The 27,337-nt window shown below is 37.9% G+C and overlaps 1 protein-coding gene across 1 annotated transcript in view; it reads left to right on the forward strand.

The window, feature by feature from the left end:
* Window positions 1-454: 454 nt before the first annotated feature.
* HERC2 (HECT and RLD domain containing E3 ubiquitin protein ligase 2) overlaps window positions 455-27,337 on the forward strand; it is a 101,947-nt gene continuing 75,064 nt past the window's right edge. Inside the window, exons 1-4 of the mRNA XM_056491813.1 lie at window positions 455-563; window positions 1,309-1,428; window positions 11,739-11,853; window positions 19,382-19,519. Coding sequence (XP_056347788.1) covers window positions 1,357-1,428; window positions 11,739-11,853; window positions 19,382-19,519 — 325 coding nt within the window. The 5' untranslated portion in view covers window positions 455-563; window positions 1,309-1,356. The remainder of the gene's footprint in view (window positions 564-1,308; window positions 1,429-11,738; window positions 11,854-19,381; window positions 19,520-27,337) is intronic.

Raw genomic sequence — 27,337 nt, forward strand, 5'->3', positions numbered from 1 at the left:
CGGCTGCTCCGGGATAGCCCCGCTTGAGCAGGGAGGCTGGACCAGAGCCCAGTCTTGTCCCTTCCACCCTTACCCACTCTGATTCTGTTTGCCTCCGAGCTACTCGTTACTAACCTTTCTCGTCTAAAACATTTAAAAGCTACCTTTATTTAGAAATCAACAGTAAAGTTTGCAGATGTCCCCTCAATGACTTAAACAACCTTTTTTTTTTTTTTTTTTTTTTTTTTTTTAATCTCTGCATCCCGGCCGTCAGGACGCCCCGCTCTCCGTTGCCGCCGGCGCGGCCCCGCCCGCTCCCCGCCCGCTCCCGCCCGCTGCGGACAGGATGTCCCGCCCGCCGCCGCTCTCCCGATTGGCAGGGAGCTCCGCTGGCGCACGGGGGGCCGGGCTCTCCCCGGCTCCAGTAGCCGAGGAGCGAGGGAGGGACCGGCGAGCGGCTCCGCCGGCGGAGGGGTGGGGGGTGGGCGGGCGAGGGAAGGAGGGGCGAGGATTACCCGGGGCCGAGCGGGCGGCGGCGGAGGGAGAGCCGGAGCTGGAGCCGCCGTCGCTGCCGCGGCTGCCCGGTGAGTGTGAGCGCCCCGCCGCGCTGGGGGCAGCGGGAGGCAGGGGCGGGATTGCCGTGCAGCGGGGGTGGCGGGCGGGCGGGGGGAGCGCGGCCTCGCTCCGCATCCCGGAGCCCCGCGGGAGGGGAGGCAGGCAGCGGCGGCCCCCGCGCCGTGTGCGGGCAGCGCTGCCCTGCCCGGGCGGGGCTGTGCCGCCGCCTCCCGCCCCGCTGTGCCCGGCTGCCCGGGGCGGGCGGAGCGCGGCTGGCGGCCCTGAGGGGCGGTGACAGCGGGCCGAGGGCGCGGGGGTGGGATGCTGCCGGGAGAGGGGCAGCCCCGGCCTCGGCCGCCGCCGGGAGGAGGGGGTGCGGCTGACCCTGATAATCGCTTTATGTTGGCCTGCGGCTTGCGTAATCTACGATCAATTATTTATTTCATGCACCACTTACGGGGCTGAGGGGCAGCGTTGAGGCCTTTGGTGTGGCTCAGTGCAGCAGAAGGGAGGCTTCCTTCCCGCGGGTGTGATGGGGAGGGATGTGGGGGTTTTTTTCTAGGTTCAGGTAGTATTCCTAATGCGTGTCCCTCTCCCCGTGCGAATTCAGGGGATGTGAACGAGGGAGGTTCTTCTTCACGTTACATTTTAAAGATCAAGTAGAAGCCGTCCTAGTCTGAACAAAAATAACCTTGTGTGGTTTACTTCATGTGCTAGATTGTTTTTTTTGGGGTTTTTTTTACATTTCTTTTCCCCCCCCCTCTCTTTCTGTAGCAGGTTGGGCTGCTCAGCCAGCCTGGAGAGAAGGCTGAAGAAGGAAACATGTCTTCTGATTCTTTTTGTCTGTCTGCTCAAGCAAGGTTTGACTCCAAATGGTTGAAGACAGACTTGCAGGTAAGGAGTTTGATGGTCATATTACGTTGTGACCTTTCAGGTGCCGATCAAGGATGCTTTTGGTCCAAAAAGCTGGCAACTCTTGAGGTAGTGTATAGGTTTTCCCAAGTATGCTGATTTATTAGTGGTTTTGAAGAAATACTAAGTTATTTTGAGCTGCAGATAGATCAGTCCAGTCCCTTCTGCCTTGAAATAAGCTGGGCTACATACGTGTGCTATCTGTGTATGTTATCTATGTTATCTTGTGCTGAGTGTCAAAGCCCCTAGTAGATGTGTGACATTTTTGCTAGAACTATAAATTCTTATTTAGAATGTTACTAAATGTCCTGCCTACATATGAGCTAGCAGTTTTAATCACAGGAGAACTGAAGCGAAAGGCAATGAAAATGTAATTTATATTTTGAAGAATTCAAATTAGATTTTACTGTAGTTGTTTGCATTATGAGTAGATGGTTCCTTTAAATTTTGTCCTTTTTGAAGGGAGTTAATTTTTTGTCAAAGGTACAAGGTTTAAATGGAAGTGGTCTTCATTGAAATATACCAGTATCTGGTGAAAGTTTTTTCTTTTTCTTAGAAGATTTCTTCATTTTGCAAAGTTGCGTGATATGGGGAGGAGGAGGATACTAACATGTTCTCCCAATTCAAATTTTATGAATAAGTGGAAAATCTAGAGAAATAGAGTAGTTTGAGTCAGTTGTGTTTGCTTTAGATGGAATAGGTAACTAGATTAAGTACTTGTCTCTTTTTCTCCTTTACCCAGATGTTGCATATAGATCCCTTACTTTGAATAAACTTTCTAAGTTTCAACTCAAAAGTCTTCAATTCTTTTTTGGGATGGGCCAGCCAATGTTATTCTTTTGTTACTATTAGTAACAGTGCTGTTGAAAAACTCTAAAAAAATTCCGTTTTTGTGACTTTATCCCTGATTACCTGCTGATAGTCTACATGCTTGAGTTGAGTTGTTCTTATGGTTAGGCAGGGATTTTTCCCCATGCTACTGTGATTTGAAAGCAGCCTTTCCCCAGTATTTTGCATCAAACAAGATAAATTGGAATCAGAAGTGACAGATATAGCCCAAGAGGTTCCATTATTTAGTTGGTCTTGAATGTAAATGCTGTGAAATGACAGGGCTTGCTCTTGATTTGGCTAGATTAATCCTATTTTCATCTTTTGTTCCTACCAAATTAAAAGTTTTAATCTAAAGTCAGATGTTTTCTCTAATGTAGTAAATAAAGATGCTATACAACACTTTGGAGATAAGCATATTAAATAATATGGAAATATGTTTTTGTTTCCAGAAGGGTGGCTTTTAGATTACAAGTATATTGCTTCAATGATTGTTGAATACAGAAAATTTATCTGAAAAAGTGGCAACCTTTGTTTGTAACACCTGCTGACTATGCATTGCCTTTTTTTCCTTCTGTATTATGTGGGGTGAAAAATGTGGCTGTTCATGTGATTTATCAGATTTTTCCTTTTTTGTAATGCCTTTTTTCTTCATCCCTTTTTTCCTATTTATTTAAATTTATGATAGGAGGGTTTCAGTTGTCATCCAAAGTTTTAAGGGTTATTTTCAGCTGTGTTTATAAATGCAACAAAATTTTTGATTTATGAGACTGTAGTTTAGTTAATGTGTTACAGGACTTTCTTTTGATAATAAAAATCTTCATTTGCAGCATATTTCTATGAATAAATGATCTTACTTAGATGAGTTCTTTATGAGTAATAACAAGTTAGACTCTTAATTGCCAGAGTACTCTTTTTTTTTTTTTTTTTTTTTTTTTTTTTTTTTTTTTCTTTCCCTTCCAATCAAGCTGTAGTCAAAATAATGAGAATAATGAAATAAGGGAACAACAATCATTTGTGATCTGCTGGGCACAAACATCACTTCTCTGGAATCTGAAGAAAAGCCAGGCCTCCTGGGTATAATATAATTTTCTTATTAGGTTACCTGTTTTTGGTATTACAGAGGTCCTCATCACAGGACTCTTAATTGGATGCGTGTGTTCAGTATTTTGGAAAATTGATCTTGTGAATGTTGAGTAGCATCTTTTAATGTATTAAATGGCAAATCCTTTCTGTAAAGGAAAGGGGTTTTAGGCTCTGGGGAATTTTTCTACTACATGAATGATTATTTTAGCTGCTGGTCGGCTAGCATGACCTAGCTGTGTGTGGTTATTTTTTTAATAGGTATAAATCCTGTGTCTTAATCTTTTAAGTTCTGTGTGTACTGAATATGTAGATTTCTTAACGTGCATGCTTTTACTGGCTCAGCTGTAGAAGAGCCCTATTGGTGTTCAAGAGACTGTTAGCTGGAATTGAAAAGGTGAACACAGTGCTATGAGAGGTTTGAAGAAGACACTAAATTTATGTAAAGGGATTAAGATGTCTATGAATTGTTTGGAATTGGACCCTGAAACTTACCACTTTGCAGCTACATTTTTAACTTCTCAGTGTGCAACACTCCAAGAATGAGTTGGTGACAGTCCTTGGAGAAACAGAACTATTCTGGGGAATTACCCGAGGAGACACACAGAGACTGATTAGTTTTTAAAATAAATTCTGCTATACACTTGGGGTGTATAGCTAGGATTAGAAGTAAAATGGTTTCATTTGCTGGCCTAGTAGTCTCCAAAGTACTTTTTAAAACTTTTTTCCTTTGTCACTATTGTCAGAGAGTTTGTTCTTTAGACTTGATAACTGGCAGTTATTGTAGATTAAGCCTATGAAAATTATTGTATTTTTTTTTGTTTTAGCTCCAGAAGATGTTGCATGAATAATGTAATACACAATATTCTAGTACTATTTGCATTAATGAGTATTCTATTGAGGTATTAATACAATAAGAAGAGAATGACATGTGGATTGTAGCATGGCTTGTGTTTAATCACCTGTATGCGTCACTGTTGCAGCTGGTGTCCAGGCCAAATTGAAATGTTCTTACTCAGTTTTGGGATGTTACTGCTGTGAGACAAAGGCAGTGTGATGTAGCATGTTATTACTGTTCTTAAGTGAATATCAAAGGCACGAGTCCTTTTGTAGTAGCAGTGAGCCTCTGGCTTGCAAGATTACCTGATGTGGTGTGCAGTGTTAATGGAACTGTATCTTCACAATATTTTTTGCTTAATTTTTGTGAAACTGAACAATACTATTTTAGGAAACTGAATTTCTCTACAAAGATCCAAATCCAATCTGTAACTGATCTGAGTCTTTTTACAAAGTTTGTAATTATTTGTACAGTTTACAGCTACTAGTGTAATTTTGAAGTGCTCAGAAACATTTATTTTACTTAAAAAAATCTAAATTTCCTGGTGGAGCAAAACAAGGTGCTCTATGTTGCCTGAAAAAGTAAACTGTTACAGCAGCTGAAAAATCAGAGTAGTTCAGCTGAATATGAGAACATCAGTGTACAATATGTAGTATGTTCTCCTGTGACATATGTTAATAGGATGTGTATAACATCACCGTTAATAAAACAGTCCTATGAGGTTATAAAATAGGTGAATTTTAGTGCAGGCCACTTTTTCATGTGTCATTCTTAAAACAGTGTATTATTTCCATTTCTAAGTTATTTATTTAGATTTGAATTAATACATTAAAAGCACTTTCCTATTGATGAATATTACCAGTAGAAACCATCACATTTATAGCAAATACTGTGTGTAATGGGAGATTGTGTTTCAATTACTGTTTCTAAGAAGACATCCTTTATTATAAAAAGGGAATATTAAAATTGTTTACTTAGACCTGGGAACCCAGTTTGCAGAATCAAACTGTGCTTAAAATAATTCTGATTAAATAGATGTACTGTACAACTAAATTAGAATCTTATGCAGAGACCTTTAATTAGTGATGGATGAATAACTAAAAACTAGAATTGCTGTGAGCTAATGGGATGCATGTGTGTGTTCAAATGGAGTTTAATTAGGCTGCTTATTCTGGATCCTGTGGAGATCTGTTGTGATTAATAGCAGGAGTTAGAGGGAAAAACTTTCATTTTCCTGTTGTGTGGAGAAAAACTTTAGGCAACAGTCAAGGTGCAAAAGCTGTCTGCAAGACGAATATGAGGCATTTCCATCAGTTTTCATTGAGTTCATGGTTGGCAGACTATTTCTGTCATTAGCTTTAGCTACAGAGATGAAAATGAGTTTTTAAAAATGAAATAGTCACCTTTAAGAGTTGCACTGGTTAGAAATCTTTTTATCCTTACTTCAAAGTTACATTTGTCGTTTTGATTTTCTTGAAAATCCCACTCTTCTAACATTTAGATTAGTGTCTTTACTTGTGAGATTATGTAAAGAAATGATGTCTTGGCTATTAAATGCAAGAAGTTGGTAAAAGTTGCCTTCTCTATTTTGTGGCTTTCCTGTTAGTCTCATTTGTTTCGATTTTCTGATCAAAAAAATCGAAGGGCTTATTTGGAAGTTCTTAAAGCAAACTGCAAGTGAGGACTCCTTTGTATTTAAAGGAAGTGAACTTTGCAATAGCAATTTTTGGAAGTTCTTTTAAAAATGAAGTAATGCTGTCTCTTTGAAATAAGTGATTTCCAAATGGACGGACAAACACTATATGTGGTGTGATAGGTTTGAGAAATTAGATTTAACACATAGGTATGAATATTTGGGCTCAGACAGAGCTATTCTTGAGATGCATAGAAATAGTTTCTAGGTTTGAGGGAATTGTATAATTTTTCTTTGTGTGTGACTATTAGCTGTTAACTTTTCCAGCAAGTGGAAGACCAGCACCCTGCTATTATGGGGACATTTCTAGTTTAACCCCAAATCTGCTGAAGTGATGTGGGGCTGTTGAACTTTTTGACTTTGCTCTCCAAGCTTTTGGGCACTTTCTAGGTCTAGTGATGTTGCACTGTGCTCTGCATAGGTGTGATAAGCAGCTGTGGTTTCAGGGCATGCTTCGTTCAGCAGGGAAGGAAGGAAGCTAGCACAAAATACTAAGACAACAATAAAAAAGGAAACACAAATTGAATGGATTCAAAAAAGCAAAAACAAAAGAGAGACTTAGGAAAGGACTTTTTGTTCTGTGATTTTCTTCACTTCTACTGGGCTGAAAATGTTTTTCGCTTAAATATTTTTCTAACGAGAAGTTTTTTCATGTAGTCTTTAAAATACAGCCAGTGGCTAATGCAAAAATAACTGAATAAAGGAACAGATTCTCCACTACCCTTGGCAATTCTGAGGTGAAGATTATTTAAGTAGCTTATATTTTAAATCCATATTGATCTTCTGTGGTTATGAAGTCAGTTTCTTAAATTTCCAGTGCAGTTTTATAGTTGGGAATCCTACCTGAGTTAATCCTCATCCTTTTGTGTAATTTTATTTTCCTGGCTTCATTTTCCTTGAATTCAAGTTAACTTTTATGAAAGCTTCTATACTTCTGCAGGGAAGCTTATGAGACCACACTGAGAACATAGTCTAATGTACCGCATAGAGTTTGTCTAATTAAAGTAGTTGACTTCAAAACAAAATCAGAGCTGCTGATTATTCTTAAAATGACTTACTGAAAGCAAAATTGTAGAAGAGCTTTGAGAATTCTCAGGAGCTTACCCAGTTATGGTTGCAAGATGTAATCTTCTTGAAATGGAAGGAAATGTTAACGTCAGTGTCTTACTGTCTAGAGTTAATGGGGATGCAGGGGAGTTTCACTGCCAGCCCTGTTGGAGGTTGGCAGCAGCATATGTCAGCAACCAAACTAGATACCCCTTGGACTTAATCAGATGTTGTACCAGACAGAATAAATTACAGTTCTACTGCAGAGATAAGATTAACAAAAGATTAGAGTGGAGGCAGCCGAGTTTACAGCAGAAGTTCACTTTAAAGTCTCCTTAGGCCCTTGTGTTTTTAGTTTGAGATTAGTGAGCAGGGCTGAGCCTTGGGTCTGCGTGGGAAGTGTGGATTTGTTGAGATCCATGGCTTTCAAGTGCAGAGATCAAGACATGGTCTGGGGATGAGAAAGTGTAGCAAATGATGGAAGAGGCTTGGGGTTTCTGAAGGTGAGATGTGTAAGAGATGGGGATTGAGAGGTCAGTAGATGTCATGGGAAAGGACAGGAGATTTTTAGCCTGGGGAGTGAGTGGGAGGATTAAGAACATGGGCCAAAGTTGCAAGGCAGTGGATAGCAGTAATGGAGTATAGAACTGCTGTTGTCCTGGTCTTTGGAAGGAAGCGTGTAAGTGGTGAGGAAGTACAGAGGTACATCTCTGATACGGTTGTCAGTTGCAAAAGTTCAGTGAAAACTTCATTATTTTTAATTTGTTAATTTACTGAGTTTAAGTTCATCCCTTTAAGCATTTACAAATGAAGTTACTAAATTATTAGAGGGAAAGATGTTCATATGAATCAAGAGAGAGACTTTACAAAACACAAGTAGCAGCTCTTGTGTTTGGAACTCCAGTATGTCAGGAACAATGAAGACACCAAGTATGTTTTTCTTCTCTTGTACTGTACCACCAATTGCCTTGTGAACATTCTTCAAATAATTTAGTGGAAGTACCTTTTTTCTTTTTTTTTTTTTATTTATTTTTTATTTCTTTGGAAACAGGAACCAGAGAAATATTTTCAGATTTGTTCTGAAGGAAGTTTTAGTTCTCTAGTTTGAACACTGAGGTGTGTTGGTAGACTCTTTATGCATGACTGAATGTGAGAGGTATTGGTGGGAGCAAAGGAAGAATGTCATAAAATACTATAGTAAGAAAAAAATGCAGGATTGAGCAGTTAAAGCAGACACTTGATTTTTCTACTACACAGAAGAATGTTATCTTCAGCTGCAAGTTTCACAGGGTCACAAGTGTTTGAGATTGGAAGGGACCTCTGGAGATCATCTGGTCCAAATCCCCTGTTCAAGCAGGGCCACCTAGAGTCCAGTGCCCAAGTCTGTGTTTGAAAGTCTTCTGAATATCTCCAAGAATGTGTTTCCTGGTGGTGAAAGTGAAGCTCCTGTGTTTTAGTTTACACCCATTCCCTCTGGTCCTGTCACTGGGTACCACTGAGCAAAGCCTGGATTCATCTTTTTTGTACCTTCCTTTCAGACTATATATATTTCATTTATATATATATATGTATAAGCTTTCCTCCCAAGCCCTTTCTCTCTGCCTTTCCTCATAATAAGGATGTTCCAGTCCCTTAATCATTTTCATGGCTTTTTGCTGGGCTCTCTCCTTGTTGCTCATATCTCTAACACTGTGCCCAGCACTGGACCTGTACTGATGCCTGAGACTGTTCCTCCCCTGCTGCAGGACTTTGCACTTATGAGGTTCCTGTCAGCCCATTTCTCCAGCTTGCCAAGGGCCCTCTGGGTGTCACCATGACCCTCTTCTGTATTGTCCACTCCTTCCCATTTCTGTTGGCTAAAAGAGATATTTCTCTTAAGAGAGCTATAAATTTTCTATTATGATCATGTAATTTTGAGATAATGAAAATAAAATTGTTTAAATAATTTCTCACTGAAAAACTCAGACTTTTCTTTCACTTTTGGCAATATATATAGAAAATATAGATATCTGTTGAATGTTGAGTAGATTAATAGTCATTTTGTTACGGCTGGAATTAAGTTGTGCTCAGTTATGACAGATGTATTGGTTGTAAATACTGCTTCTTAATTATCCCTTCAGCTGGTTGCTTTGATTATTGCTGTAAAGTCAGTCCAGTGTTTCTTTACTTTCAAATTTGTCTCCTTTTTCCCTTCCTCCTTTTACTGCTGACAGATGTTAACTACAACCTGAGTAGTAGGCAAAATTGTTTATCTGAAAGCTGCTTATGGTATTTAGAGAAGGAGGTGGAACTCTGTGACCCATAGCCTTGGTAGTTGCTCTATCTTTTTGCAACATACCAAGAAAATTACTTTGATAAGACTTTGAACCAAACCCAAGGCCAAAGAAATTTTGTTTACTTTTTCAGTTTTTAGTTGCATGGAAGAGTTGAGTGAACTTTGTGCCATGTAAAAGGATTAGTGGTTGAAGTGGAGAAAACAGTTCCTGATTCTGCTTTATATGAATGCCTTTAAAAGTCATAAGTAAATTTTCTGAAATAGAACAGTGCTACATTATGAAAAATTTGGCATTCAAACCTGGAGACATTTAGATTTTAGGCTGTGAGAATAATTTTCCATACCAAGGTCATCTGAGAATGTAAAGTAAAATGTGTGAAAAAGACAGTTTATTAGAGAAAGATCTTTAATTTGTGAAAACTATAATTTATTATGTAACCCATCTGGAGGGTTGCCTCACTTGCTATTTTCCAAGCTTGTATTTTACCATAGGTTAGCATTTAAGAGGTGGAAGTTTAAAAAATAATCTATCACCACTATATGAACCAAAATCGGTGAAACAGCTGTTTTACTATTTTACACGAGATAAAAACTATAAAAAGTAAATTTCCTAGATGCCCCTCTAAAGTATATGACCACCTCTAAAGAAGAAAAAAGTGATCATCATTTATTGTTGCAATATTCATAGGCTGGGAACAATCAAGAAAATCTGTTAATGGTGAATGATCTTTTTCATTGTTGAAATGTAACTTCAGATTATTCCAATTTTTGAAAAATGGAGTCAAACGTAAAGCTCTTAACAAAACAAATCTTTGGAAAAGCTCCTTATGCTGTTTAACACTGAAGAACAGGGACTGTACCTTTCAGTAAAGGATGGACAGAGTTTGATTCTGATGCTGTACAATTGATAAATCATAGATAAGATTAATAATGTCTAGCTCACACTGCATGATTCTGCCCCGATCAGGTAATAGTAAGTGACAGACATGTACAATGTGTCAACTCATATTTTATGCTGAAAGAAGAATTATTGGAATCATTAATACATGTTGGAGTGGATTTCTCAAGTATGCAATATGAAGTCAAGAAATTACTATGGTCGTTTAGTGTTACAATGGTGTGAAAAGCATTTTAATTCGTGTTAAAAGAAAAAAAAAAAAAAGCTGGGATGAGCTGGAGCAGCAAATGTCTTCCCTGCTGGTGGGTGTGTCAAAATCTGTAAACCTTAATCATTACAATGTATTTTATTTTGAGCTATTTTATCAAGACAAGTGGACTTCTGTGTAGAGGTAAATATTTTGTGGCAGTTGTTGTAAGCCACATCTTTGTGTTACTTCTCAGCTAAAACACTTTGGATTTTAATGCTAGTTACATAACAAAGATGCTTCTGAATAAGCCTTCAGCAGCTGGTGGTTTTAGTTTTTTTAAATTTTTTATTTATTTGTTTTGTGGTGGTGGTGTGGTGTTTTTTTTTGTTTTTGTTTTGTTTTTTTTTTTAATGTGGTCCACTGCACTGCTTTGGTATGCAGAAAGTATTCTGTTTTTCAGTTTAATGTCCTGCCCTCTTCACTTACATTATACAGTTGTGAATTTCAGCCTGATTATTATGAAATTTATTTGGGATGTAGATACCTGTTTTGCAGCATTTTATAAAGCAAAAAAACAACATCCATAGAAGAGAAGTTATCCTGGTCATTAGGATTCTCCAAGGGAGATCCAAATTCCTAAATCATTAGGAGACTTGTGTTACAGCCAGTGCTTTTGTGAGTGGTTCCAGCTAGCTGAGTCTATGTTCTGTTGCCAGTATTTGTCCCCTTAAACACAAAGTGTATTGAGAACTGACCTGGGCTGAGGCAGCCCTTTGCTCTTCCTCTGGGTGCTGCTGGTTTTAGGCTTGATCCATCCCATAATCTGGCTCTTCATGGGAGAGGAGGCATTGTAGCAGTTGGAAAGAAAAGGGACGGTTGTGAGAGATGCTTTGCACAGCAGGACCAGATTGAACTGGCTGAATTCATTTACAAATCTGTTCCTTGATGTCATCATTCTGGTTAAGATGCCCAGCTCTTCAGCTGCTGGTTGGCGAGGGGACTGTATGCTTCTCTGTCTTGAGGTTTTTATGCAGCTTGACTTTGTTTGAATAGCTTGTCCTGTGGAGAAAAAGGACACCTCACACCCTCTCCCTGCCCCCCAGCCCCCAGCTGATGTCATCTTGAATGGGTGGATAGTTCTGAAGTGCTTTTGATAAGAATTTTTCACCAAAAGAAGTTCATTTTGCTGGACTTGAACCTATCTAAAATGTACCATTTTGCAATTTTCACCTGAAAATAGCATAGCTAGACATCAGGGATTCTGAGGATTGTTTAAATCCCTGTCATATATACACATACAATTTCATTTCCAATGAGATGGTTTTCTCATGTGTTTTCTTTCTTCTGGGATGGTATATCAAATCAGGTGTCTTTTAATTGTTAGCTTGAGTTGCCTTGAGAGAAAAGTGTGTCTAACTATATATAATGTATTTTTAACAGCTTGCTTTTACACGAGATGGACTATGTGGCTTGTGGAATGAAATGGTAAAAGATGGAGAGATTGTATATCCTGGAACAGAATTAATACAGAGTGGTGAACTACCTCCAAGAAAAGGTATGAGTTTTAAATTTCTTTTAATTTGTTAATTTTTTTTCTTTCATTGTGATGATGAAAATGGATTTTAGCTTCCATACTGTCACAAAACTTTATCATCACGTCTATACAATTTGCAGGTGTTAATGTTTTGAATTAAATACAATTGAAAGTGTTTTCTAGTGTTCAAGCCTCCAAATGAAGGCTTAAATCTGTTCCAGCCTTGTGAAATTTAACTTTATAACTAGGCATGTTATTATGAGAGAGGCCTGGCAGTGTCTCTTTGTTTGGTATGCTTGGTGTGTTTACAGCTGAAGCCTTTGTTTAAAGGAAGTGGACTGAGGAATGGGATAAAGCTGATACTGCTATTTCTAATTTTGTTTACAATCTTCAGAAAGTAACTGAAAGGTCATCTTAAAAACTGCCTGAGAATGTAGTGTGTGTTTTTTTTTTTTTTTTTTTTTTTAAAGTTTTCCAGTGTACTTGAGAACAGTTCTAACACTGCAAATACTGCAAATGGCAGAGTAATGCATCTACTTAGATTACTTTGGTGGAGGTGGATTTTGTTTTGTGATGGGCAGTGCTGGAATGAGGGGATTTCTGCTCTTGCCTTTTTTTCATCTTCACCCAAAGTGGTGCTCTTTTGACTCTTTACTGAACAGAAGATTAAACTGGTGAAAAAGAAAAATATTTGTTTCTTGATCTGGCTGAAATGGACTCACCAAATGGTCAGATAAGTTTTGTCAGTAATTTGTAAGATTCCTAGATAAATTAGGAGATGGGTAGAAATACTGCCTTTGGTGATAGTGAGCTATTATTTTAGCATCTATTACTTCCTGAACTGTATTGTGGGATAGACATTATATTTCAAACCAATAATGCTCAATTACTCATGGAATTTTCATTCCTATAATATGTCTCCTTTAAAAATAGGAGGAATGGATGTGTTTTTAACTAGAGGAGGTAATTTTTACAGGAATTAAGATACAATAAATAATTTATGAGAGATGAATGAATTATGCATTTACTTATCAAGAGTATAAGCTTTGTAGGTTATTGGTGACTGCGTGCAGTGGTAAAAATCAGGTTATGCTCCTAACTGTTTCAAAGTTAGAAAACTTTTGTCTTCCCTATGCTGCTAGCCCTTTAGAATGTTATTGTTGACACTGGGTGAAAATACAGCTGATCTTATCAGAAGGGCTGCTACAAAGCTGCTCATGAAATAAGTGCAGGCAGTTTACTATTTTGTTCTTTGGGTTGGCTAGTTCCATGTGTATTAGTGGTGGTGTAAACTTGATGCAATAAGGAGAAGGATTACCTCCTAAAGGAATTGTAGGAAACCCTTTCCTGTTCACTGGCAGCTCATGATAGAGGTGTTATTGTGGTTGTGGTATAACAATACAACACACTGTGCTTTCATTTAGAAGAAGGATAACAAACATCTGTAATACTGTAGGGTATAATAAAGTAAATACTTGCTTTGCAAATGAAATTGATGGATTGCTCTTTTTGTGCTGGATACTTACACATTGTTTTTAGAGTTGTACCTGTACTAGTCTTTGACAGAAAACTGTTCTTCCAGTATTTTTATAGCTAAGTAGCTGCAGTGAATTGAGATTTTTAGTTAGTAGTGCTGTAGTGCTTTTAGTAATTCTGAGAAAGCTTATATAAAGATGTCATGGTGTAATTGTTTTTTGTTTTCAGTTTAATCATTGAAATATCAGCTAGGAAAATGCAATCTGTCACTTCTGATGGAAAATATAGACAGCAGTATAAAGTAAAAATCCAGAAGTGCTAAGTCAATCATCTGTGACTTCATGTTTGTCCACACTTAGGACACATATTCTGAACAGTGATGAGAATTTTTTTTTAATGCTGGATGTATGTATGTAAACAGAAGTAACTGTAAACAGTATGTCGTAGAAGGTTCAAAAAGGTGTAGAGTGTTAAAGACTATAGAACACTTATTTAAAAATACAGAATTTTTGACACTTTATTGTATATATAAGGTTTTTATGTTACCCTAATATGTTTATGTTACCAGTCCAGGCTGTGATGAGGCTTTTGAAAGCTTTCTGATATGCATAGTGTGGTGGTGGTGAAGGCAGACTGCCACTTGTTTCCATTGCTGTATTGTGGTGGGTTGACCTTAGCCAGGTGCCCGCCCTTCCAGCTCCTTGCTTGCTGCCCCTCCTCGGTAGGACAGAGGGAGAAAATAAAATGGAAAAGCTTGGGGGTTGAGATAAAGCCAGGGAGATCACTTACAAGTTACTGTCATGGGCAGTAACTCTTGGGGAAAATTAATTTAGTTTATTTTAGTGCCAATTAGGATTAGAATTGGATGGTGAGTAACAAGAGTAAAACTAAAATGCCACCTTCCACTTGTCTTTACTTCTGGAGGAGTTAAGTGTAGGTATTACGTAGCACAAATCACATCTGTTCCTTTCTACAGCTGGAGGGTGTGTGTTCTTCTACGTATTTCTTGAATCCATGCAGTAGTTAAAAAATTTAAATAACAGCTTTTTCAGGCTCTTAACTCTTAGGATTAATGTATGAACTGTGTTTCAGTGAAGTTATTGCTCATAAATGCTATTGTGTTTGCTACAGGATTCTAAAATACAGCCTATTTACCAGGCTTGAATTTTGAGGAAAAAAAGGCTAATCAAGGCTATTTTTGGTCACTATCAGTCAGGTTGTATGTTTGATTTTGCTAGGCAGTAGTGAATCATGGAACCAGAAAAATTGCTGGTCAGTTTTACACCTCTGAACTTGCAGCTCAAGTTGAGTTTCATGAAATTAAAATCTAAAGTATTTACGTCTGTTTAGTTGGAACTTACTTTTTTGCATAAATGATATACAAATATAATTCAAGAGGAGAGGGAAAAGTACATACAAGTAATGAGATATATATAAAACCCAGTAGTTTTATATGAAAAGTAATATAGGTTAATGTCAATATTCAGAGTTTGCTGCTAAATTGACTGAACTGGAGATGAACTAGAGGTTATTTTATGTAGTCCCTTTTATTCAATCTTTTATAAGAAGTTTTGATTTAAACCTATCCACTATAAATCTATTTCTTCACTAGTGCTGTAGCTCTCTGTTGATGCTGACTGGACTGTTCAGAAGAGGCACTTCATTCTGTCAGTGGATATTAGCAGTGGCAGCAGACTGGAAGAACATGCTATTGATAGAAAAAACCATTCCTTTTCTCTCTAGGAAGAATACAGAAGTAGTGTGTTTTTGTTTGTTTTTTTTCTTATGTTAGCAGGAAGGTTTTGTTAGGAATAAGATTTTTGTTTTGAATTCATGGCACTTTAAGAAAAACATGTTTGATAAATGTGTTCAACAGAATGTGTTTGTATGTTTCCAAGTATCATGTGAGGACACAGCTGTGACAGTAGTGATGTCCAAATACAGGTGCACTTGCAGCATTGCATGTATTTCAAAGACAATCAGGCTGCCCTGAGGAAATTTGGATTAGATTAATACCTTGTATATGAGAAGCTATGTTCTGAAAATAATAAAAAGTATTAAATAATATTATTCTTACTAAATTTTCAAGTTAAGAGAATTGTGTGAAATTTTAAGACATACTAGTCTCTTTCAGACATGCAGTTCTCTTTTGTGTGGGTTGCTATTTCTTACTTATTTTTGATTCTTCAAACTTCATAGGTGGAAAATTCTGTTCCAATTAGCTGTTTTAAGTTGCAGGACAAAAATGTAGAATGGTCAGCTTCATACCTCTGTCCTGCCTTTGGTAAACACTGTGGGTGGGCTTCCTCTTCTGTTCCCCCTTTCCTGAAGGTTGGACCTTTCTCAGCCTGGTGCCTCTGAATACACAAACCTCATTCAGTGTTGCACCTGCAAGCAGGTCAAATGAAGTCCAAATGCCACAAGCAATTCCAGAGAGGCTGGCAGAAACAAAATATTTATGATGAGAATAACAGTATGTGGGAATTGGTTATGGTGGCTGCTGTTCAGACCACACTATAAATCAAGCTGTAATAGTGTGTAGGGATGTAGGCTGACTCCTGCTTTGATCCTCTTTTTTTGTGTAAGGGAGAACTTGTTAAAAGTGAGCAGTGCCACTTTCCTCTTCTGCTTCCCCTGACCCAGCTGTGAGCTGTACCCAGTGGCTCAAGAATTTGGTGTATTATGATATTCTCTGCAGGATGGGGAAGTCTGTAGTCACTCTGTTGGACAGTCTGACTTCAGAAGTTTACATTGCTGTATTGCTCAAAAAATAATTTAATGCAATAAAAAAAAATGTAATATACCAGGGAAGAAAAGAAATTTTATTTATGATTAGGGTTAGGAGATCAGAATCTTAACATCTAGCCTAGAAGGCTGTATACATATGGTTTGCAAATAGTGAGGCCTGTATCATTCCCTCACAAATAACTATCAGTTTTTTGTATGTAGGTATATATTTGTGTGTGTGTGTAAAAAATGAAGGGTTTTTGACCGAAAAAATATATTGCCAAAATATTTCCTGTATCTGGGACTGCCACATACTGGTTTAGGGTGGTTGTAAGATATAGCAGGCCTTGGCTAAAGCACACTGTGTGACTTTCTGCCCTGTCAGTGGCAACATCTGTAGGGAAACTGTTGCAGGCTTTCTCCCTCTGTGGAGGGATTCCCAATTACATGAGTTCATTGGCATTTCAGGGCAGCACAAGACCATTCTATAACAGGTGCTGGAGGTGACTGTGCAGTGTCAGGTTTTTTCTTCATTGATTATGAAATGTAAGTTCCATTTTTAGTGCCTCCTTTTTATCCTCTGTTTATACCAGATTAGGCTATGGCTGTGCAAGATAGTGCACACATGGTGAGCTGCTGTGTTTTGATTTGGGAGCTAATTTCTAGTTGAGAATGGTTACTTCAATTACTTAGTTTTGCCTGCTGGCTGTGCCTACCTGCCTCAGTGTAGAGGCATAAGGCTGTAAACTAAATAAAGAGAAAGGTCTTTCAGGCAGATGTTGTGCAGTTGTTTCCCCCACCACAATATTCACAAAATTAAATCATGCTGACACACTGCACTGTATTTTTGCATGCATTGTTTTGAAAACTGTCTTACTACTTGTTACTTTGGTCTGTTCTGGTGTTGCTCAAGATATTTCTCTTCCTCACCCCTCTTTCTGAAAAAAATTTGGGTCGTCCTGTTTTAAAATCTTTCATGAAGCATAATAGAAGTTCCATAATTATGATGTCTGTGTTGCTGCTTTTGATCTAGACTGATACCAGCTTGGTCTGTTATGTGGCAAGTGGTTTTGTTTTTTTTTTTTGGTTTTTTTTTTTTTTTTTTTTTTTTTTTTTTTTTTTTTTTGTTTTTGTTTTTTGTTGTTTTTTTTGGGTTTTTTTTTTTTGTTTTCTTGCAAGATTAGGGAACTGTCTTTATGGAACAATTTAACATGGTCTTTTAACATGATTCTTAGCTAATTTCCTTCCCACTTTTTCTTTCAGTGCTCTTCTTCTTGGTTTATAGAGACAATTAAAAAAAAAAAATCCTCCTGTGGATTTACAGGCCAGAGTTGTTTTTATTCCGTTCAAAGCCTGAGTTCCCACCTGGCTTGGGATCTTCTCTATTTACAGTGAGGAGTTTGATAAAATGACTAAGTTTGTAGCCCTTGGTTGTCATCCTTTGCCAAGGATCTGTTAAAAAGCTTAACAAGTTCTCCTACATCTGCCTGCAGAACTGTCTTGGCACAGCACCCTTCTACCCACTAGCTAAAATTCCAGACCCTGCAAAGTGTGTCTCTAGACGTGTGGGTGAGTGGAGAAACAGTGATTATGGTGTTACTCTGGAAATATTCTGAACCACTGGGGCTGAACAAGGTCCTTGGTCTGTAATGGGTTCTGTTCTTCTAATGTTGTTTGCTTGTGCCTTGAAAATAAACAGCTGGATTGAATCACATTTTGGACATTGTTATCAAACTGGTGACTCACCAGCTGTTCCTCAGTATTTGAGGAACACAATTAGGTTCTGTTTGCTACTTAGAACAGGTATATCCAAATTGCATTTTCCTGTTCTCAAGTGGCTTTGCTAGGTCTTCCTTGGCCTACAATCTCAGTTCTATCATGGATACTGAAATTATGCTTCCTTTCCTTTTTTTCCTGCCCTTCAGTCTTCATCTTCCATCTCCTGAGCACTAGTGTCAGTTATAGGTTAAGAAACAGTGCTTTAATTTAAAATTTGTATAATTAAGGCTCCTCCAAAAAGCTTTGAGAGGTGTTATTGTCTGCAAGTTAAAAAAAAAAAAAAAAAAGAGGCAATCACAGATCCAGTTCCAACCAGATTAAGCATTAATTTTCTGTTAGGCCAGACGGAAAGAATAGTTGAATATTTTTGTACATTGTGATGTATTTTTTACATTCTGAGGTAATGAGAGCCTTTGATCTCACTGAGTGTGATGCAGTCTGCAGTCAGATATTCCATGTCTGGCTACTGATGTAAACCTCTTGCTTACTATTTTCTTCTGATTTATGCTGATACAAATGCATTTTTTTGGTGGGATGTGGAATGAGAGAGGAAAAAAGACAAAATACTAGTGCTTATGTGTCATATTGTGGTTGGGACATTTAGGGAGGAAGTCTCTGGACTACATTGGCACGTAGGATTGAAGGATTGGTGAATCCGAGGAGCCAGGTAAAATAGGCTGGAACTAAACTCTTAATGGACAAATTTCAAATGCTGGACTTGAGAAATTTTGAGTGGTATGGTTTGGAAAGAAGGTCAGGGTGAGGAAGGTCATATGTCCCTCAGTTGCAAGGCCATCTTATGCATTGAACCAGCTGGAGGTGTGGATATGGAAATTCATAGTCCCAATGTCAATGAAGAGAAACTTCCAGCTGTCAGTTCTACGGTGTTTAGAAAATTGAGACTTTCAGGCAGTCTTTGATTACAGAGATAAGTGACTAATATCTGTGTTCTGACTTTGTGAAAGTAGTCTCAAAAGGATTGCACATGCTGTTTTGTTGCTTGGGTAGAAAATGGTTGTATTATTTTCATTACTTGCTAGTAATTACTAAGATGCTAGATGTTTTACAGATGTTGACATACTGCTGCATAAAATTAGTGTAAATGTCAATATATAGCTTTCCTTGATTTTGAAATTAAGGCTATTGCTGTCTGTTCTTATTCTGTTGGAAATGGAATATAAAGCCAAGTAAATACTACAGCAATATGGATAATTGGGAGCACAATCTGACTTCAAGTGCCTCCTTTGCAGTACTGTGTATTGCAAATCCTTTGCAATTCTTACATGATGGTATCTAGATTAAGTCCTCATCCTGAGGAGGTTACAGAGGTGATTTCTGGATTGTAAGGTCACTGTCTTATGAAATGTGAGGCCCAGCACCTGTGGCAGTTAACATGGTAAAATACTACTTCCCCCCCTGTGTTCTCCTAATGATAGACAGTATTTCTGTAAGCTTGTGGGCTGGGGATTTCACCTTTACATTTCTAATCTAGACCTGAATTCCAACCTGAATTGGAGGTAACTTAACTAAGGCCTTTTTTTTTTCCCCTCCCTTTTGTTTTCTTTAGATGATAGCACTGAATGCCAAACTGCATCAAAGAAAGAAGAGCAAAACGACAAAGAAAAGAAAGATGAAGAAGAGACTCCACTGCCCACTTACAGGGCCAAATCGATTGTTGAGAGTTGGGTGTGGGGTAAACAACCAGGTATTACAGCTGTTTTGGTCATTGTCACTGACATTACATATTCTATATTGATCACTACTTTTGGAGCATCACAAAGTATTTGTACTTGCTGATAGATGCATCTGTTAGGCTAGTGAAATAAGCTGGTTAAGTGTGATTGAAGTTAAACATTTGCTGTATTTAATTTCAGGTTTAATTAGACTCTTTACTTGAAAAGTCAATTTGCCCATTCAGGCTGCTTGAAGGCATGATAGACTGACTTGGAATAAATGAAGTTACCCAGTGAAAAGTTCCAATGTCTTCAGAATATTTCTTTTCAGTTGCAAACGTTATAAAGAAATTGCTCGGTTTCTAATGCCTGAATTTTCTGCAGACAGTAATGGTTTAATAGGTGATTTTTCTCTTTGGTTTCATGGTCTGGTAGATAGGTTTGTGTGCATCATGGGAGGAAGGTTGAAATGGTTAGTTCAGTTAACTGTTTTTCCTGACCTTTGCTGACAGTAATTGCACCTGTGGAGGCAGTGGAAAAAACAGTTTGTATGTTCACATCTTCGTTTAGGGGTCTATAAAATACTACTTTTGATACTGAAGCCAGTTAAAGTTTTATTTGTTACTGTAGAGCAGCAGTTCATTGTCTAAAATTGTCCATGTGTAAAAATAGCAGATCAGAAGAAGCCTCAGTTCAGTAGTTTATTTTACAGTTCCTAGTACATGATGTTGCCTGATTCAGATGTTGGCATGTACAAACTTCAGAGACATCTGTTGTGCCACTTGTCCTTTCCCCTCACCCAGAAGCACTTGAAGATCCCTGGGAAAAGTATTACCTCTTCAGTGCCAGAATCTGCATCTGTGTGGCTGTGTTTGCTGGGGGAGATACTTGTTTCTGTTGAGCCACAGGTCAGCTGCCAGTCTGCTGTCCTCTGCTCTGTGCCAACCTGCTTGCTCCCTTTCCTTAAGGGCAGGAGAACAGATGGATTTGCTGTCACTCTGGTAGTGGGACAGAATCTTGCAGTGTATCAGGAATGATAAGAATTGCCACTACAGTGGAAGAGGGAGCGACAATTGAATGTGCTGGAGAGATGTGAGCTGAAGGTCACATTATTTATGTCCTATATTCTTATTTAATGTGTGTTGCTGAAAAGTAAAATAAAACTATTTTACAGAATGGTAATCTAAATGTCAGAAATCTTACCAAATTTCTTCCAGCTGACCAAAGTGTTTTGGACAAGACTTGGCCTTTAAGCTCACCCTCCAGTTATTTTTTAAAAAATTGAAAAAACAGTTTTTCAGAATAAAAAGGATATATGTGTGTTGGAAGTTTTCAGAAAGAAATAGCTTTCTGTCTAATTTTAGTGCTTATATATAGTATGGTTTATTGCCACATGTATGAATTCTAAATCTAGAAATAACGTGTGTAGACTTCATAATTTGTCAGAAATAAATATTTATTCCTTGGTCTCTGTTACCATTTGTGCTTGAAGTTTGTATCACCTAGCTATGACAAAAATCGTTCAACAGTGATATGAACACACTTGTGGTTTATTTATACAATAAATATACTTACTGTATAAATAAACCACAAGTGTGGCTTTTGTTCATGATTGCAGGTTACCTTGTTAATTTTTGTTTTGCATTTGTTAGGAATATAGCTAACAGCTGCCTTTTGAGCCATCCTTGTTTTTGTGGTTTGGTAACTAATTTTGAAAAAACTAGGCACAGTCTCATTTTGATACTTTCTTTAATGTTTCATAAAAAGAAAACTGTTTTATGCATTTCTTCTCTTATCCTTCAAGAAAGAGACTTTAAAATATTTTCTTATCAAAACCATGAATAAACTTTTAAAAAGGAGAATTGTTTCTTAAATATATCATTGCTGATCAAGTAAGAATTAAAGACGTACTATGTCTTCAGTTATGGTTTATATTCCTTTACAAGTAAGGTATAAATCAGAGATGGACATCTGAAGATATATTATCAGAAGAACTGAAGAGGCATTTAAAGTTAGTGTTTCAGGTCAACACACTGAAGTATTTCTACTGAGTTTAATGATTTATAGCCTTACATTATGAAAATAGTAACTAGATATTAGACACTGTATGCTTTAGAAGTGCTGTAATGCAATCTTATTTTGCCAAGTGTGGAGGATCTTGAACTTCAACAGGCTAATCTAGGTCAGTGGGCCTTGTGACACCCCTCCCCCATGAGGGCTGAGGGATTGTGAGACCACAGGGAAAAACCTGCTCATTAAATGTGTTGAGAAAGAGTACTTCATGTGCCCCTCAACTCCAAGCTTGTTTTGTCATCCTGGCACATATTCAGAGAAGCAAAATGCTTTCTCTAGGTCTCTCTTATGCTGAGATTACTGTGCTGTCAGAACATGGCAAAGATATCATAGTTCTTTTCTATCTTTTGTTTTTTAAATTTTGGTAAGGGTCCTACTATTCCAAGTACTGTGAGAATACATAAGATAATAATAAATACATGTGTAGATCATTATTTGTTTTTTTTTCTTTCTCTATTGCATCTTACTGTTCTTCCATTTCATATTCAGCTCTTTCATGATACCACTGTAAAACTGTTCATTTTTTATGTGAATGTTCCCTTAAAATGCCTTCTGCCTACTGTATTCATACCAGGTTGAGTATATTCATAAAGCAGTTCCTCTGATTCTTCCTAAAAATTCTGGTTTACTACCTTCATCAGTTTTCTTTTCTGAAGATATTTAGGTTTTAACATCTTACATGATCTGAGGTTTGGGTGTTCAGCCCTAGGTAGGGGGGGAAAAAAAAGGAAACTCTTTGAAGTGGCTGTTCAAAGCCTACAGAAAATAGAGCAGTATTTTATCTTCTTGGGCTTCTTTTTCTTAGTCATAATATGCTTGAATCAAGCTGTTCGCAGACAGTGTTGCATCTAATTTTTCTGATATTTTTAGTAGAGCTGATTGCACCAAGAAGTGCTTTATAGGCACTACTTAAGAGGCAAGGTTAAAATTAACCATGTGACTTCAGTGAGCTTGTTGAGATACCTGTCATTACCAACTGCACTTGTATTCCTGCATTTGTGTTGTGAGAGGAGACAGGCAGAACTTCCATCCTGTAATGGGCTTTTAGTTACATGGCTAAATCTAAATTTGCACTGTGTACAGAAATAATTAAAAAGTAGTCATGAAAAAACCTTTCTGTTAGCCTTCTTTATTGGGACATTTTTTGCTTTTATCGAATTTCTTGATTCATACTTTCAAATTTAGATTTTGAAATGCTGAGTCAAAGGATGAAAATTGACACCCCCCCTCGTTTTTACATTGCTCAGAGCTCCTTCATCCCTGTATTTTCTTTTACACTTTTTGCCTTTGCATCATCATCCCATCATGTTCCCTCTACCCCAGCTTGAAACTTCTTGCCAGCTCCAAATATGTTTGGTTGCTGTTTACACCCTTAAGGATGTATGTGTTAGTGTGTATTTTTACACACAGGCAGGCATTTAAATTCTTGCTATTTTGTTCTGTGCATGAGTATTAGAACATCAATTTATACAAGTTTTGCTCATGATCTAAAACTTTGAAAATTAAAGAATCATAGAATATGCCGAGTTGGAAGGGACTCACAAGGGTCACTGAGTCCAGCTCCTGGCCCTGGCCAGGACACCCCAATAGTCACACCATGTGCCTGAGAGCATCGTCCAAACACTTCTTGAACTCCAGCAAGCTGGTTTGAGTGCTGTGACCACTTCCCTGAGGAAGTGCGGTGCCCAACCACCCTCTGAGTGAAAAACTTTCCTGATATCCAACCTAAACCTCTCCTGACTCAGCTTTATGCCATTTCCTTGAGTCCTGTCACTGGTCACAAGAGTGAAGGATAAGTACTTGCCCCTCCAAGTCTCCGAACAAAGATGTTGAAGACCACAATGAGGTCTCCCCACAATCTCCTCCAGGCTGAACAAACCAAGTGTTCTCAGCTGTTTCTCATAAGGCTTCCCCTCCAGATGCTTCACTGTCCTGCACCCAGCCACAAAATGAGATGTTTTCTGAATGCACATGCAGCTAGTTGATCACTGTTTCTCCTGCTGAATACTGCTAAGGTGAAGCCTGATGTTCATCTTTTGAAAATGGGAGCAGAAAGCTAAAAGCTAAATGCCCTTTTGGCATAACATTCTTTGTTGGTATAAAATAACATTGAAAGCCTATTTTGGTTTTATTTCTGAAGGAAATTATGTGTATGTGATAGCATTTTTGTTCTTCCCCTCTAACTTTTGAATTTGCTCATTCTAGAGTTTTGAAGGGTTATTAGAAGCCAAACCAACTGCATCCTTTATCTCCTCTTTGTCCAGTGGAAATAGTGTGTAGTAGAAAGGGAGAGAGAAGACAAAATATTAAATTCTCTAGGAAATTAGAGCACATTAGTTCTGCTGGTGACAGGAATGTGTACTCATTATAACAGTAGATTCATGCCAAATTCTGCTTGAAATGTGTTTCCACATTGAAATCTCTCCACGCTGTAGCATCTATATTTGCTGTTATTAAAGTTTGTGAGTCAACCTTGCTTCAGTCTGTTATTGGCATTTTTAAGGTGCCTATCTGTGAGAAGCATGAGGTGTTCCCTAGAACAGCTAATGAAATGAGAGTTAAGGAACCACAAAGCATGGTAATTTATTTCTTTGTGCTGCTAAAATAGGAGCGAACTGCCTTTGGACATGCTACCTATCTTTGGCTTGTCAGGTTGGTGTTCTATCTGTGACTGAGATGGTTTTAGAAGCTTCTGTCTTCACCTGGTTGTTTTGTCCCATTCTGCTCAAATATCTGAATAATGTAACTTCTTAACACTGTGTCAAATAGGCTGGGTTAGACAATTGCAGTGTTTTTCCTTCTAATGCGGAGAACTTTTGGCAGGAGGAATTGAGCAGTGTAGATACCTAGTTGTGTTGTTTGCTGAGGGGATGGAGAGATGTGATAAATTTAAACAGAAGAGGGTAAAACCCTTACCTATCTCTACTGCAGCAGCAACATACCTGACTGTAGCTGCCAGTTAACAAGTGTTTTGCTAATGGTGGTTTGAGAATTTAAACTGGTGTGGTATAATTCCAGCTCCTACAGTGCAGGTGCAGAATAGGTAAATAATGTGTCTCCACCCTTTGCAGAACAACTAGCAAAGCATAGCATTGCAAAGGATGGTTAACATCAAGGGCTGGTGTGGTGACATATGAACAGTTTTGTTTAAAGAGTTCCCTGTAACCTTCTCAGATGAAATTTGAATCGTTACTATGAATAACCTATTCTCTCACTAGACTGTTTAGTTCATCAGTTTATAGAAATGAGTTTCACTGTGTTGATTCCCAGATGTATTTAAACCTTTTGAAAGATTAACTGAATTTATTGTAAAGATAAATTTACTTATGGAATAAGACAAGATTTAAAGTGAGGAAGTGTACAGATATATCTCACTTAAAAATAGTATTACTTTTAATCAAACAAGACAGTCCTTGGTTCAGTTTTTAGGTGTCTGGGTTACAAGGATACTATTACCTATTCCAGCCTTTACTACACTTTGCATATGAACTTTGTTTTGCTTTCTTGAAATACTAAGGAAGTTTATATGAAATATTTACAAGCAGAATTGTTTAATTTTGGTAGGAAGCTTTTTTAAAATTGTAGCTATTTTTAATTGTGAAGGCACAGCCTTCTCCCCCAGCTTTCTTAGCCTCCTGCTAGGTCTGAGATCATTGAAACCTGTTAAACCCTAAACCTTAACAAGGCTATTCTTCTGACAAAAAAATGTATATTTCTTAATTTATGTAACACCTGGATGTCATTGTGTGTGAATGAAAGTGGTTTGAAAGATGTGCAGTTTCAGACTTTCAGGGCAGGTTCCTCCTGAAGTAATTGCTGAAGGATTGGTGAGTGGGTGGTCTCTGCTTGTCCTAAGTGTTTCTTTCTGGCAGTCCATGATGGATTTTGTGTGTGTTTTGAAACAAAGGGCTTTTTCACCTAAGTCTTCAACTCTTAGGAACAATTTTAGAGAGTTTCCACAATTAGGTAACTTGCCAGGAAGGAATAAAGGATGAATGCTGTTGCTCTGTATTACTTGACAGACTGCTGAATCTATCACTCAGTGCTTGTTTGCTGTAGCACCAAACGTAGCCTTTTCCCCAAACATAAGTGTTGAAGTGCCTTATCTTTTCTTCATTGACTATTTCTTTACTTCTATAGATATGAGACCATAATTTGGGAGCTGAATCTGCATGATAACATTATTTATCAAAACAAACAGTGTTAAGCAAAGTATCTTTATGAAGAAGAAACCATGGACATTTTGTCTTTGGTGTTGTAGCCTGGTGGTATTTAGAGAGTGATAGGACTTTAGTGTTCAGGAAGGGAGAAAAAAAATCCTGATTTTTATGTCTTTGAATAGTTTGCCTAGAGGGATCATGGAACTGGAATGTCAGTATTGACTATGTACTGTTGGGGCACTCTGCTAATTTTTTTTTTTTTTTTCCCGTGGTATGTGTTTTTGCTCTGTGCTACATAGTTGTTTGGGAAATTTTGTAGAGCTAAAATTAAGCATGGTATGGCTTTTTGTCTAATTTCATGTTGGTTTTGTCACATTTCTTGCTGTTTGAGTCAGGATGTATAATTGCTGCTGTCAGTTTCATCTGAGAGGTCTAGACTGCAAGGAATATTTTTTGATCTGTTCTTGTTGAAAAAATAAGTCCCTCATAGTCAGGTGGAAAGATGTGAATTGCCTAGGGAAAGGAATCTAACACATTATGAAATGCTGAAATGTGAGTAGCAATGCTGAAAACAGGCTGGGGGTGATGGCTGCCAGCAAACCATAAGTGACTGCAATGTGATCCAGTGGCAGAGAGGACTGCTTGAATTCTTTCCTGGGTACACAAAGATGAGGGACAAAACTTTGAAATACCTTTTGCAGCTGCAGTTGCAAAAGAAGTTTTATGCCTCCTCAGATAAAACCTTTAACCATAGAGATTACCATAATGTGTCTAAATGTCTGTAGTTTGGAGGCACTTGTTGCAAGGAATATGTTGATTTTATATAGTTTTGGGGTTGGTTTTCTGGAATTATTTTGAAATGTGTCCATCTTCTCACAAACCATTGTTACATATATGCAGACATATGTGGGTTTTTTTTTTTTTTTTTCATACTACTTAGTCAGGTGTCATTTAAAACAAAGATACTTCTGTGTAGCTGCCAGGCAACAAATGTGGCTGGCTTAGGAACAAGTATAGTAATGCAGTGCAAAGCAGAGTGGTGTGGCTCAGTGATCAGACTGTTAATGAAGGGACAGAAAAGAACCCCTTTAGGAATGTACATTGTTGATGCTTGTCTTAGAAATTAAAGCTACAGAGTATATAAAAACACAGTTTCCAAATTTTTGTTTTAGAGTAGTTTTTTGTCATCATTTTTGACACTGTACTTCTTAGCATCCATTATTAGATTAATAGAACTTTGGCGTAATTGCTGAGGTGAAGAGAAAGAAGAATTAATATTCTAGCATTGGTACATAAGGCAGGTCTTTTATTTGCTAATAGTACTTGAAAGCATCTTAAATTTCTGACATTACTTGTTTCAGAAGCATAGCAGCTCTTGGCAATGATTCTAGAGCTTCTGAGAGCAGTTTTATGACTTCTGAGGAACTTATATGTATCAGTGCAAAATGAAAGCAAATTCTTGTGGAGACTTGCAAGGGACTTTCCTGCACTTAAGAGAAGTCTGAGGTTGGATTATAACAATTTGTTGTCTAACTTGTTTTATTGAAAAGACAAAATATTTCCTGTGATGCTTTCAGACATGAAATATGGAGGTTTAGATCTGTTTAGACAAAATCA

This window comes from Oenanthe melanoleuca, chromosome 1 (assembly GCF_029582105.1).
Source record: "Oenanthe melanoleuca isolate GR-GAL-2019-014 chromosome 1, OMel1.0, whole genome shotgun sequence".
Lineage (NCBI taxonomy): Eukaryota > Metazoa > Chordata > Aves > Passeriformes > Muscicapidae > Oenanthe > Oenanthe melanoleuca.